We start from the raw sequence: 15,380 nt of genomic DNA on the forward strand, positions 1-15,380 counted from the left end.
ACAATAATGTACTTTAACCATGCTCGGATCAATACGTCGATAGACTGGTAGGCAGGTACCATCTTGAGTGGTAATTTTAGAATTCAAATGTTCCGATTCTACTTTATTTATGTAATCATTGCGATCCATAATGGCCAATGCCCCTCCCTTATCCGCCTTTTGAATCACGATATTACCCTCTTTTTGCTCAGCAACTAGAGATTGGAGGGCTTGTTTTTCACTTTCTTTTAAGTTAGAATAGACTTTTTTACTTTTTAGAATAGATAAATCACTTTCTACTCCATATAAAAAATTTCCAAGGGGCGCAGAGGGGGCATTAGAAGGCAAACCGAATTTTTTAACATTGAATATTTTCTCAGGACATGCTGTTAAATCTACATCTGCATTTTTCTCTCTCCATCTCATACTACGAGAAAACCGTTTAAAATCATAAGACAATTGAGTTAAATTAACTTTATCTGGCAATGGAACAAATGACGTATGTTTGTTCATTAAATTAATTTGATCATTGGTTAAAATATTAGAGCTGTAATTAATCACAAGATTTTGCACTGGTTTGCGGCTTAGCTGTTTAAGTTTACGTCTATATTTGTTACGTTTAATAAACCTGCGTGACTTTCTACTCGGCTCTGTTCTCTGGGCATCTCTCTCTCTCACTGTGTTGGCTCTCACTGGCTTATTAATTTGTAACCTCAACAACTTATTTTTATATTTATGTGTTTCACTCTGAATATATTTGTTTAATCTTATATCAAATTCTTTGGTAATAGTTTGAATTTCCGAATTTATTAAATGTAACAATAAGTCATTTTTTAATCTTAAGAAAGTTTGAAATAATTCTGGCTCTTTACTTTGCAATTCTTTGATGCATATTTTAAGATTTTCAATTTGCAGATTTTTCAATTGATTATTGAATTTGTTACGGCTACTTTCAGAAAAATTTGGGTTAATATCATATTTTATGATAAAGGTTTTTGGTACAACTTTTTTACAAATGCAATCTTTTAAAAACGTGATTAGACATTTATTTCTGGCAAAAGATTTTAACTGATCGGTAGTTTTGTGAAACTTTTTCTTTAAGTTGTTGTCTGAATATGACCAAAATTGTTCAAAATCCTTGTTTATGTTGTTGGTATGATGGGAGGGGGGTTGCTGTGGCTGAGACCTGGTGGTCTGCAAAGGTTGGTCACCTGGAGGATTAGGTTGGGTGGCTGGCATTGTAAAGGCGACACTAAAGCTACAGCAGTCAGGGAGCTTGGAATAGGATCACAGCGGTGATTCACAGGAACGCGACAGGTTCAAAGCAGTATATTCATAAAAAGGACGCGCACCAACTATTCTATTCCCCAACAAGGAAAAAAATCAACACATCAGGCACCGAAATTTTTCGTTTATTTTTCTGATTCTAATGGTATATATGAACCCATATTTTTTTATTTGTGAAATAATAAAATTAAGTTCAAAGTTTTTATTCTCGTGGGTTTAAAAAAATCGATTTTTTCAATAATTACCTGACAGAATTGAAAAAGTAAGGTGTCAAATTAAAGATCTTACTATTTTTGTTCATAATGACCATTTTCTTTCTTTTTTTGTTGCATTTTAGTACCTTAAAATCGACTTAATTTTTTTTTTTTTAAACTTAAATTACTTAAAAAATAAGAGGTCTACAAAAAAACCGATTGCATATCTGAATTCTATGAAAAATTTTACATCTACTACTTACTAAAAGAACCGGCTAGCTATAAAAAAAATAGTTGATACACCTTCTTTTGGTAGATTTTTTATGTGATTTTGGAGGATTCACAAAAACAATTTTGGTGAGGCAGCGACCCTAATTTTTAAGAATCCACCTCAGGTTCAAAAGAGTTAACCTAAATTGACCATTTATTTTGTTGGAAAATTAAACTTTTTTTAGCTAATATACGCAAAATAAAAGCGTAATCAGAAGGAAAAAATAGATAAAATCATCTTTTTAATAAGTTTTAAAATTTGTGGTTATTAAATGAATAATTGAGGTTTTCCGCTTATTCAAGGTTTTTTTTGCATTTGGTTGCAATCTAACCATCCATGCATTACAATTTAAATATCTATCTATTTCACAATTCCTATATAAATCGTATTGGTTTCTAACAGTCAAGCATTTCATCGGAACTAGCTGTATTTATGGTGTAATCTATTGAGCACTGAAAACCTCTCTTTGCCTTTACTTTTGAAATAAATTGAAAATAAAGGGGGTTTAATTTTTCCCTATGTCCTACCCTTCGGGACTACCTAGTACCAAGTAACCAAAACAACCTAACCTAAAGTAAAGTAAAGAGGCATCGTGGCTCAGTGGTAACACACTGTACTATGATGGTAAGAGATCGAGTTCAATTCTCGATGTGTTGACTCGAATTTCTCTTCGCAATAATAATCACACAACTTCCCCTGGTTGTGTAAGAAGGGGATTATTGAGTAAGTTTGGATACTCAATAGTCACGTACATAATATCAGTACTTCCCTTATCCCAAGCTCCTCTGTAGAGAGCTTCATTCATTACGGTGACTTAATTTGGGACACCTGCCATGCTCGGCGAGGGTGAGGTAATAATGAGTAGCTCTCATGAGATAGCAGGTCAGTCATAATGTGCTTGAACGTGGAGCTTGATAGCCCTAGTGGCTATACAAAAGTGTCTCAACCTACTCCATGACTACTTAGGTCCAAACCCTAAGAAACTATGGCTAATCAATCAATCAATCAAACCTAAAGTAATGAAATAATAAGCTTATTTTTAATTTATCTCAGAATAATAGGCACTTTGAGAGAAACCGCCGTATCTGTTTTTTGTTGGACTGGAGAAATTCCAGCTTTAAATGCTACCCGTCATAGACATCTAGTTAATTATTTATCTTACCACCTATCTACAAAATTATCTGTCTCAATCTACTATGATACTATCTATATAATGCTGTATTGATTTCAGAATTGCTGGACAAGGCTGGAGGATTTCCAGCTTTTGGATGTTACCTGGCCGAAGACTTCTTTTTTGCCAAGAGTATACAGGTAAGGTTTTTTCATACACTTTTATTTGCTGTGTTTCTATCCCTTCCTTTCTTTTTTATCTAGGAATCTTAAGGGATAAGACAATGGAACATAAATTAGCCTTCATCACCAATGATGATAACACAAAATTACTTTTTTATCAGATTAAATTATTGGTTAAAAAGTGTGGACTTTCCTAGATTGAAACCAACTAATCAAGACTCAATTAAACTACCCAATGTTTTTTTTTTGCCTCCGAAAATGATAACGTAACATAAAACTTTGGGTACCGTTGTGATTTACAGTCCAATGTCCTTCCTGTTCTTATCTCTTTATCTTTCTTTCTTTTACTATCTGATTTTCTCACCCTCTTTCTCTCTATTTCTCTCTCTTTATCTATCCCTCTCTTTTTTTTTCTAAAAAAGCAATTCTCATTAATTAGTGAAATAGTTTATATTTCCTTGTCTATGACTTTTACTATGATGTATTAAGCTCGAGTATATTTTACCTCATACTATTTAGATGCGTAGCAGCTCAATAAGTATCCCTTAAATTTCCTGAATGGATGTTGAATATCCGTGGGTATTATGAAAGAGGGAAAAATTGTCAACAATTCAGCTTGCTGACATGGAATTCATTTATTGATCAGTTCGTTCATCCAGTAGAAGGGGAGGGGTCATTTTAGCCCGTTGCAAGTATCACTTTATAGAGAACTAGCGGCTTCGCCCCTAGCCTCTAGGGGCTTTTTTATAAAGGTTCAAGGGAGAATTTTACAAATTTTCTTTACATTTTTTTTAGATATTTTCTGTATTTTTAACATTTTATAACATTGTATAACCCTTTATAACATTTTATAACTCTTAATAACTTTTTATTTTTATTTAGGTATATTGATTTATATTATTTAAACCCTTTAAATTTTTTCTTTTTTTAATGTTTTTTGAAATTTCTTTGCCATTAGCCTTTTTGGGGCTTCGCCCCTACAGGAGAAGGAAGGTTTCACAATCTTTTTGAATTTAATAAAACAAAGTTTAAAAGAAGAACAGAAATTTAAAAAAAAGAAAAATAGTTAAAAATATAAAAAAAAAATATAAAAATATATAAAAAAACATTAAAATTAGGAAACAAAATTTAAAAAAAAAATTTTTGGGGGGGGAAATTTTCATTTTTGGGGGGTTAGGGGTGTCCCACCCCCCCAAGAAACTAGCTTAAAACCACCACAGGACCAATAGGTATATACCCTGAAGAGTAGAATCCAATCAGTTCAGTGGTTACCGAGATCTTAAGTTTCAGACGGACGGGCGGACGGACAGACAGACATTATTCTACTTTGTATTATAGATATGAAAATCTGGTGTAAGATCCAAGCAATATTATATCCATTGTTACCTTCTCCTTTTTAGATTCTATAAAAGTTGTCCTTTCCTTAGTCTCTTACACTAACACGTATTTAGCGTTTTAGGGATTTATTGACAATACCTTTCAAATATTGCCTACTGTCATTTTATAGCAATGTTTGTTGCTTGTAGCTGTTTTGGACACTTGGACAAATAAAATTCTTGATATGATTATGGAAACATTTTATCCTTGTTTTTTTATTCTTTTTTTATTACTCGGGGGAGTAACAAATATAATTATATTTTACACTAACACTTGTTTTCTAGACATTTATAAAGAGTATTGTTAAGTTTTATTTAAAACAAAAATTAAGTTTATAAATCAAATTCATTCTGATATTTTGTTCTATGAATTGTAAAACCTTGATGGTTTAAAGGACAGTCCATTTCTTATCTTTATTCTTATTAGAAAAGATTTTCCAGTATAACATTGAAATCGATTAATATCTGCTGGATTAGAACCTGTTCTCTACCATACTGAATAATCATGAATATTTCAATAAAAATCATAATTTTTAGAAAATAACCTAAATACATTTTGGTACCTATGTGAAGCTTTCCTAAAATTAAGAACTAATTCTTTGCATTAGTTAGCGAGATCTTAACGGACAAATAAAACAATACTACTTTATTAGGATAAAACATTCTTGTGAAATATGGGAAGCTTACTTGAAATGGAGAACCGAATCTGTTTTGTGGTTATTGTGATATTAAGCTTCAGATAAAAACCTTTACTACTTTATATAATTTGATATTTATAAAATTTTGACTGTCCTTTGAAAACTATTCTTTGAATTTGAATAATTATGTTCCTGGAAAAAGTAAATGCAAAGCCAACTCATCTAGGTCAAAACCTTGATTCCAAAATTTTGTATCAGCAAAGATAATCTACAATAGATGTTTGTCTGTCTGTCTTTGGGTATGTTAATCAATAATTGTGTTGTCATTCAGCCAGTTTAAGTTTCTTAATTATAAGGCATTGAATATTTTTCAATTCTTTCTTTTTCATAAGTTCTTTAAAATATACTATAATATTGAGTTTTATCTTTTGGAAGCAAACATTTCTTCCTAGCTGTTTAGTTTGATTTGGTCCTGAAAATCATAAAAATAAAATATTTTATTCTTAACTGGCCAAGCAAAATTTGCTTGATTCAATTCACTAAGAGATGCGATTGATAATTAAGATTTTTTTCTTTGAAATATATTTCGTTAAAATGCAGCAGTAGTTCCCTATTTATTACTACTAATTGGTTGAGATAGATTTATAATTGTTAAAAGGGCAAATATTTCATACAGAATTTATATAACAACAATGAATTTATTATTATATATGTTTTCAACAAATATTATTCCCATGTCCCTTGAGTTCCTGTTAATAATAGAATAATAGGAAAGAGGTCAGACGAGACATCATTAACATATAATAAATATAGTATATACTCACTTATATTGCTACTGGACCAACCAATTCCCCCTCCCCTTTTTCAATCTACTTTACATCTAACCTTTTCATGAACCTTGTAATAATTCAGAGGAAGGGGGCAGGAGACATTTCACATTTCTCACAAAATTACTTATATGATAAAAAAATAGGGATTTTGGTTGTTGATCCCCTAATGAAGGGATTTTCCACATATTCATATCTATATCACTATAGTATTAGAATAGGGAACAACAATAAACATTATATTATAGAGCAGCACAGCTGTACATCTTTTCGTCAGTCCGTTCGTCGATCTAGTAGAAGAGGGAGGCCTAATAACCTGATCAAGACCTATGTAAAGTTTCTTCGAAGTCGGCGATAGAGACAAAAAAAAACTTACTACTTTATAGTAAAGCATTTTATTTATGGCAATCTATATCAGAAAGGGAGGGGACATTGGGCTGTTTATTGTTTATTACACTAGTCTCCAAAGTCTTATAATGAAGTTTTCTTATTCGTTGGTTTAACAAACTTGGACATGGACATTTATTATATTTTGATTTGTTAGCTTATTTAGTTGAGTGGCCTAATGTTTCAACCTCTAATTCTACAGAAGTGATAGGTTTCTACATTAATTTATCGGCCATTGTCTTATCCCTGAACCTACATTGAGAATAAATGATTAATATTATCTAAATCATGTTGCGTCTGATATCGATATTGTAAATACGATAATAGTTGCATATTTAACAAGGATCTAAAGGGATAAGACAATGGCCGATAAATTGATGTACATACCCAATTATGACTCACAAAATTGTCCTTTCTGTAGATCAAAATTAGAGGTTGAAACGTTGGAATACTCAACTTAATAAACCAACCAATCAAAATTCATTATAAGTCCCCAAAGTTGTTAATAACGAATAACTTTGGGGACTAGTGTAATAAACAGCCCATTGCCTGCATATTTTATCTGGGATATGGAGAATATTGGACTGTCCCAAAAATTTTAACAATCGTTCTTCCATTCGTTGGCTTAAATCTTACAAATAACTGTACCCAAACTTTTCCATGAATACATAATGGGGTAATTTTGTTTTCCACAATTGAGGGGTACATAAATTTATCTATCCAATATCCTTTAAGATTCCTGATATATAATTAAGAATATAGTCTATTATACACAGGGAGGGAGTGGACAATGGGAATTACAATAATCTACATCCCATTCTCATTGATTATCAGCTTAAAAAGGTAGAGTCATTTTCTGTTAGTAGAAAATAAAAATAAAATCAATAGAAGATTAAAGTAAAAGAATAATAGGGGACACGATTTATATGTAACTCTACCCTCGGGGTGGGGAACCTGTGTCGACTTTCAATTGTTTTTTTTAGTATAAGCCAATAGATTTGGAAATATTAACACAGCCAAGTCGCTACATAAGAGCAGAAAGCAATTTGCTAGCAGACGAAATAGATCCCCAACACTTGAGCCAGATAATTATCTGGATTATACATGTATTAATAGAAAAATAACTTATCTTCCATTTTCCTCTCCCTTCTTGAAATATTCAAAGAGATCAATTAAGTAATTAAATATTTTTAGGACTTTTAGTTTTGACTTTGAAAAGTTAAGTACTGGCATTGCAGATATATTGAAGTAGCGAAGCTACTTTATAATTCACATACTAGTATTTGTCCTCAGCCTTGCATCTTACTAAATTTAGAACTAAGTAGTAATTTCAGTAGGAAATTTAATTAATTTGTAATTCTACAGAACAGTAAACTTATTCACAGAAATAATTTTTTTTTAAATATTTTTTTATGGTCTGAAACCGATTAATATCCGCTGGATAAGAAACGGTTCTCAGCCATACTGAAAAACATCGTTTTATAAACAATTTTCCACTAATATTAAAACAAAATTATAAAATGAATACCAGTTTACGGCGGAGGTTAACAAAACTGGTTCTAAAATATTTTTTATTTTAATACCCGCGGATACCTGTCTATAATACGATACGATAAATAACTATTACAGATATTATATTTTTACACTTATGGATATTGTCCTCCTTGTCTATATAAAATACTAGCGGCTACGACCCTAGAAGCGTCTAGGGGCACTTTAGGTATGATGGGGGATAAGTCGACCTTATCTTATTTTATAATTGAGTTTAAAAAGAGTAAAAAAATATTTTTTTGGGGGGGATAGAGGGTAAAGTCACCCTTCCCAAAAATTGTTTAAAACCTTCCCAGGACATATAAGAAGCTTCACTGTAAAGGAGAACAATATCGGTTCAGCAGTTAGCGAGATCCTTCGGGACAGACAAAAAACGCTTACTACTTTATGTAATAGGATAAATATACTCTATTTGAATTTTGTAAGCGGTTACTCTAGATTCTATAATTTATGTAGCTTGCTTTTTAATCGACATAGGAAAACTTTACATATGTGTACATAATGTAAATTATGGAAGAAAAGTCAAATTAGAGGCTTTACTGTTATTTATAGCAACGTTTTATAGGCAGTTTTTCGTGGATGGTAAATTGAAAAATTATGAAATTTATTCAATTTTAGTTGGCCTCGAGGGGGCAAAGATTCGAGCCGACTAAACTGTTATAGGTTTTGTGATTTTTATTTGTATTATTCGTGGAAGATTGTCTATAATACGATACAATACATGATTTTTTTTATAACGGCTCAGAACCGGTTCTAAACTAGCCATATATTATCGGTGTAATGGTTAGCGAGATACCTATCTAAAATCTGTGCATAAACTTTAATTTTGATGTACTAGGGTACATATTATTAGATTAACAATGTGAAAATCTGCTTTCTATATTTCCATTTCTTGAAGATTTGTCAGTTTTATCTGACGGAGAAACCAATATTTTACATATTTTGCCTCTCCTGCAGCTATACGAACAGGGTACTCAAAGTTTTATCTGAAGGAGAAACCAATATTTTACATATTTTAATGATACCTAAAGTTTTATCTGACGGAGAAACCAATATTTTACATATTTTACTGGTACCCAAAGTTTTATCTGAAGGAGAAACCAATATTTTACATATTTTACCGGTACCCAAAGTTTTATCTGACGGAGAAACCAATATTTTACATATTTTACTGGTACTCAAAGTTTTATCTGACAGAGAAACCAATATTTTACATATTTTACTGGTACCCAAAGTTTTATCTGACGGAGAAACCAATATTTTACATATTTTACTGGTACCCAAAGTTTTATCTGATGGAGAAACTAATATTTTACATATTTTACTGGTACCCAACGTTTTATCTGATGGAGAAACCAATATTTTACATATTTTACTGGTACCCAAAGTTTTATCTGACGGAGAAATCAATATTTTACATATTTTGCCTCTTATTGGAGGAATACTTGAACAGGGTGCTAAAATAAAATTGTCATAAAAAATCAAAATTATACTGGTATCCAAAGTTTTACACTTTATAACACTTTCGCTCATTCATTGGCTTAATACTTCATATAATGGTTGGTTTAAAATAGCAGTATCTAAACTTTTCAACCAATACAATAGTTTATCATTAAACTACCTACCTATCAACTGATAATTATTCAGCTTAAAAGCATAAATTTTTTTCTTGCAAAGACAAGACAATGGATGATAAATTGACGACACTCCCTTTGATGGTAAACAGGATTAGCCTTTCTGCATATTAAAATTATTGGTTGAAAAATTTGGACACTGATAATTTAAACCAACCAAACAATGTTTTAAGCCAATGAAAGTAATAACATATATGAAACTTTGGGGACCAGTATTATTTACTGTCCAATGTCCCCTCCCATCCTGAAAAAAATGTCCAATTTCGTTGATGCACCCTGTGTTATACATGCACTATTTTCAATTTATTCTTAAAAAGACATTCAGATATAAATTTAATCCTATTTTTCCCCTATTTTATTATGAATGTTTTTTTTTAGTTAAAACTTAACAGTGTATTTTTTAATAAGTAAAGATAGTGTGAACATCAACAAATATAATTTACATACATATATCAACCTGTTTTTTTCTGTCCATCTAAAATTTCACTTTTACACAACTTTCTAGTCTAATTATCTGTCCATCTATCTCTATGTCTGTCTATCTATCTATCCAGTTATCTTTCTATGTATACCTAATAATATAAGAGGTTAACTCACAAACAAAATTAATATGAATTTTACATATTACAAATTATTTCGCGCATGTTTGCACTCTTTAGATGTCAATGTAAAATATACCTATTAATATATCTATCTATCTATCTAGGAGCAAGGGTACTATACAGTTATATCTACCCAGCCAGCCTGTCAAAACATATGTATACCTAATAATATCTATCTATCTATCTAGGAGCAAGGGTACTATACAGTTATATCTACCCAGCCAGCCTGTCAAAATCCTGGAAATTCATCAATAACATACTTTCAAAACAGAATATCAAGGTAAAAATTTATTGAAAGTTATTATGTGATTAGAATCGTTCAACAGATTTCAAACTTTGCAGGTAGGTTCCTTTAACAGTTAAATAAATTCTGGAAGGCATAGCAACTCCATAATAGTCACCAGAAAGTCCTTATTTTTATTTAAAGCATATTGCTGTTTTGGGGTTTTGATCAATTTTTTTTGTTAATGATTTTCTTATGGACTATATTTTGAAAATGGTGAATCCTAGGATATTTAGGAATACTGTGTTAAGTATTATAAGCATATTTAATAAAATTATATATCCATAATATTGATATTTTTAATGTTTAATTTGTTGAGCTTTCCTTTTATGGATGTAGCCATCCTTCTTTTTTTAAAGAGTGGGCTATTTTTTACTTTAATCAAACCATTAGACCGTCCATATGTACGTAGGTTACATAAAAGTATGTTAAATTGTTAATTTAAATGTATAGAAGGCAAAAAATAATGATCATTTTGGGCGAAAATATACAGAAATTTTTTTCTTATCTTTTCAGTAATTACAATACAAACTAATAAAGTTTTTATTGTTGTATAGCTTTATTATTAAGTGCGAATCTTTTATATAATAACGTTTAAACTTGGATTGGTCATCCAGGTCATTTATTGCAAAAAACTTTTAGTAAGGTCTATATGATAAAAAATTATTACTTCACCCCACATAATGTTTTATTTTTATCAACTAGCTGCTTCGCCCCTAGCTCTTAAGGAAATGCGGAGTCAGTTGAAAATATATAGCTTAAAACCACCCTCAAGACATTTATAAAACTTATCTTGGATTTTATACTAGCGGCTGTGCCCCTAGTATCTAAAGGCCATGTATTATAAGGGCTTGAGAAGGACATAAATTAGACTAAAGCCATCCCTGGACCATTGAGAAGCTTCCCTGAAATGTTCAGTTATTATCAAAATCCTAACTACTTTTTGTATTATAGGATTACTCAATTCTATGAATTTTTACATCCTTGATATAATGCATTTTATTAGGCTATATTTTTTTCAATTTAAATTACTATTATATAATTTAAAAGTAATATTGTATTATTTGTAGTAGGGATGGGAATCCGTCGAATTTTTGGGCCGGATTCGGATTCCGGATTCTGAAGGAATCCGTCAAAAAAAGTGACGGATTCTTGCGGATTCCGGATTCTTATTTTTGGCGGATTCCGGATTCTAGCAGTATTTTAAAAGGCCGTCCGTCACAGAGGGATAGCTTTTTTCGTTAATTTATCACTATGTTACTGGTTGAAGCCTTGATTTGTTTAAAGTGTTGACTTCCAGCATAACTAAAACATTTACATCACATTAGTAATTATTAAAATTTGTTATGTAGAAATTGAATAGCTCATCACGTGATCGCTGGCCTGACAATGAGAGCTCTGTGTTATCAGCTGGTAAATCGTGGTTTATGTGGGGGGGGGGGGTGATCTTTGCCTTCAAAAAGAGGGAGTTGTAAGAAAAAAATCAAGACGGTGATTTTAGCCTTCCAATTTAAAATCCGAAATCCGCTATAAAAAACGGATTCCGGATACGGATTCGGATTCCAAAATTGGCCGAAAATTGGGCGGATTCCGGATCCGGATTCTCATAACTAATTTGTAGTTTCGTGGATTTTTACAATCTGTAAAATAAACTGTTTAGGGTTTTAGAAAGTGGTAAAAGTTTGAAATTGATTTAAAGAATCTTTAGGTAAATTATTAAAGCTTTAAAAATCTTACAACATTTTAATCTGTAAATCAATAGGTATGGTTTCTTACTTTCTTTCAATCCTTTTATAAAGCCTTTCAACGCTTCAACCACTAACAGAAGGGGTAATTTGTGTATCATCATTGGGGATGGACTTCATTTTATCGGCCATTGTCTTATCCCTTTAGATCCATGACTTTTATACTGACAGACATTGAGTAAGAATCATTGATCATTTATTATTAAATTATTCTATTAATATCAAATATATTACTTTCTATACAAACTATTTACATAAACGTTACATTTTGAGTACATTTTTTATATTCAAGATTAAACTTTTGACAGTTATTATACATTTTTTTTAGTAACAAAGCCACATATTAAAGAAATCTGTTATGATAACGGCTGTATTGCCTTCTATAACACTGCCTTAATGTTTATTATCTAATCTACTATAAATGACCATAAGAAACAATATGGAATAATTGTGAATTTCTCGGCTGCTATTAAAGATGGACGATTAAATTTTTTTTTATTGAGATTCCCTATACCAAAGAGTAGAGCATTTGTCGTCCATCGGTCTGCCAGCTATGATACGATAAAAAGGATGATAACATCCATAAAAGTGAAGCATTGAAACGGTAGGACAAACGGACATTAATAGTGTCAGAACTGAATAATCAGAATATAAATGAATAAGAGTCGAAGCAAATTTGTAAGTAAATTTGTTGGAAAACTGAATAATGTTTATGGACATACTTACATTTTTAGAACTTGATTATAGAGTTGCTTCGCTTATAATATTGTACTTTGGACGTACGGACATTCTGGTAATGATTTTAGAGTTGCTACGCTTTCTAAACCGTACCTAATTACTACAGGAATCACCATGCAAAGTTTGAAATCGATATGTCAATCCTAACATGCATAAATTAACGAAAAAAACTATCCGTTACGGACGGACGTACGGACCGACCCTAATTATAGAAAAGCTTCGCTTTTAAAAATTATATTTATAAAAAGTTTCGTGATTTTAATCATCATTTCTTTTTCTTCTCCTACTCTTTCCATGATTACCAAAAATCTGTAATGTAACTAACTTTGTTTGTTTGTTAGTCTATGATTTTTGTGCTGCGCTTCTTTTGGATATTGTTATCTATGTTTTTACCTTAAAGTAAACTTTTAAGATCTTTTCAACAATTAACTAATTTATGACTCAAAATGTAGACATTACACATAGAAAAAGCAGACAATCAACCTTATTTAACATAGCAGGTTAAGTCATAATGTGCTTGAACTTGGAGCTTGAGCTGGCTCTAGTAGCTATACTAAAGTGTCTCCACCAACTCCATAACGACTAAGGTTCAAACACTAATCGAACAATCAAATTTGTGCTAAATTTTTTAAAGAGAGCTTGTTACTAAAATCCATCTTAAAAATATTATGAACAAGATTTTCCTTGTTTTAAGAATTACCCACCTAATCTGCAAACGTAATTGCAAATTCAACTTTTCCAGCCCTGGACATTTAACAAGTGTTCATGCAGAGAACAGTTAATAATAATGGGAGAATAAATCTATAAATATAGATGTATAACCAGACAACTACCTTTATCCCCCTATTGGGGACTTTTTTTGTCTGCTAGCAAATTGCTTTCTGCTCTTTTGTAGCAACTTGGCTGTGTTAATTTTCTGATGCTAAAGGTTGATTTTCAAGGATAGTCGGCACTGGGTGGTCGGGTGGGGACATACAGCTATTTAACCCCCTCCCCCTCTATTATTTTACTCAAAATATGAAAGTATTATTAGATGCTTGTTTCATACTTTGTTCTTAATCAATAATTTTATCCTATTTCTAAATTAAATCAAATTAGAATTCACTTAATGATTGTTTGTCGTGCGATAATGAGAATGGATTTAGAATGTAGGTGGATATTATGACAGGGAAAAAATTGTCGTTAATTTAGGTTGCTAAAATGGAATGGGTTAAATGGGTTGCATAGGGGGTATCATTATTTAGCCAGCTGCGAGTATAACTTTATTAGAGTACATGATAATCTATTGTAACATCCAAGTAATAATATATCCACTTAAATGCGACAACATAGTTTTTTGGGGGGAGCAAGAATTCAAAATTTCTGAACCAGCTGTAATGATGAAACTCTTTAGGAATTAGAAATGGCCATTTGATGGGAAGTTACATGCGGTTAAATACAACTTGTGCACTTACTACAACAAAGTTCCTGCAATCTTCTACATCAAGGATAAGGTCTTCAATTTCTAGAGTTATAAAGAAATCATTTTTTCTATGGATGCAATGGATAAGATAGCTTCTGATAAATTGATGTACATCCCCAATGATTGTGCACAAAATTATCCCCTTATGTAGATTACAATTAGATGTTCAAACGTAGACAATGAATTTGATGAACCAACCAATCAAAATTCAATAAAATTTCCCAAAGTTGTTAAGCCGACGAATAAGAAGCCGTTGTTATAAAACTTTGGGGACTAGGGTAAAAATCAGCCGAATGTCCCCTCCTTCCCTACATTTTTTCACTGTTATTTAAAAATATATGTAAAAATAAAATTTGTAGAATTATAGGATATAGAAGTAGATAGTTCATCTTTCATTGACATTTTTTTGTCTTGATTAATTGTGAACTTATGTACCTTAAAATCTTATAAAACATATATGTTTATTTTCTTATAGTTATCTTTATTAAAGCTTCATTTAATATAAATACAATCTTCTTATAATAAGTGGAAGGGTGTTAAGAGAAGCATTTAATATTTATGAGCATGCACTGGCATAAGATTAATTGCATCTGTGCATCATGTCAGATTGCTGGATAGTTTATCATAAGGCTCGGCAGCCGCGCGTTAGCCGCGGACAGGCCTTAAATTTAAACTCGTTTGAATGTTTTGAATTTTTTAAAAAAGAGGAATTGACATATTTAGTTCAGTTTTAAACTTTCAGCTGAAAAATTTGTAAAAGGTTGATTTCCCTGAGGCTTTCAGGCGGCTGCCGAGCCCTGGTTTATTATGTAGAAATAATATGTAAATATGCTATAATTGATGTTGCTTGCCCGTCCGTAAATCCATGTGGAGATGTGATTTTATTGGCTGCTATTTAAGATTAATAGTTGAATTTTTTTGTGATGATTCCCTGATTAAAATTTACTTTGTCTATCTTTCTGTCGTTCATGCTTAAAAAGACAATCATATTTTTTTCAACGAAGGTTTCGTGGTTTTTTATTATGCTTTTTTTTTGCATATAACTTACTTTCTTCGTTTAGCCATTCATGATTTTGTCATCTTTGATATTTGAATATGTTGTTGAAACAAGAT

The 15,380-nt window shown here is 31.2% G+C and overlaps 1 protein-coding gene across 1 annotated transcript in view; it reads left to right on the forward strand.

The window, feature by feature from the left end:
* The window catches only part of GlcT (ceramide glucosyltransferase), a 144,743-nt gene that overhangs the window by 101,991 nt on the left and 27,372 nt on the right, over positions 1 to 15,380 (forward strand). The window contains exons 10-11 of the mRNA XM_080154608.1: positions 2,963 to 3,042; positions 10,228 to 10,319. Of these exons, the coding sequence (XP_080010734.1) occupies positions 2,963 to 3,042; positions 10,228 to 10,319 (172 nt within the window). The remainder of the gene's footprint in view (positions 1 to 2,962; positions 3,043 to 10,227; positions 10,320 to 15,380) is intronic.

Source organism: Acartia tonsa, chromosome 3, assembly GCF_053477335.1.
Source record: "Acartia tonsa isolate MP-2025a chromosome 3, ASM5347733v1, whole genome shotgun sequence".
NCBI classification, from domain to species: Eukaryota; Metazoa; Arthropoda; class Copepoda; order Calanoida; family Acartiidae; genus Acartia; species Acartia tonsa.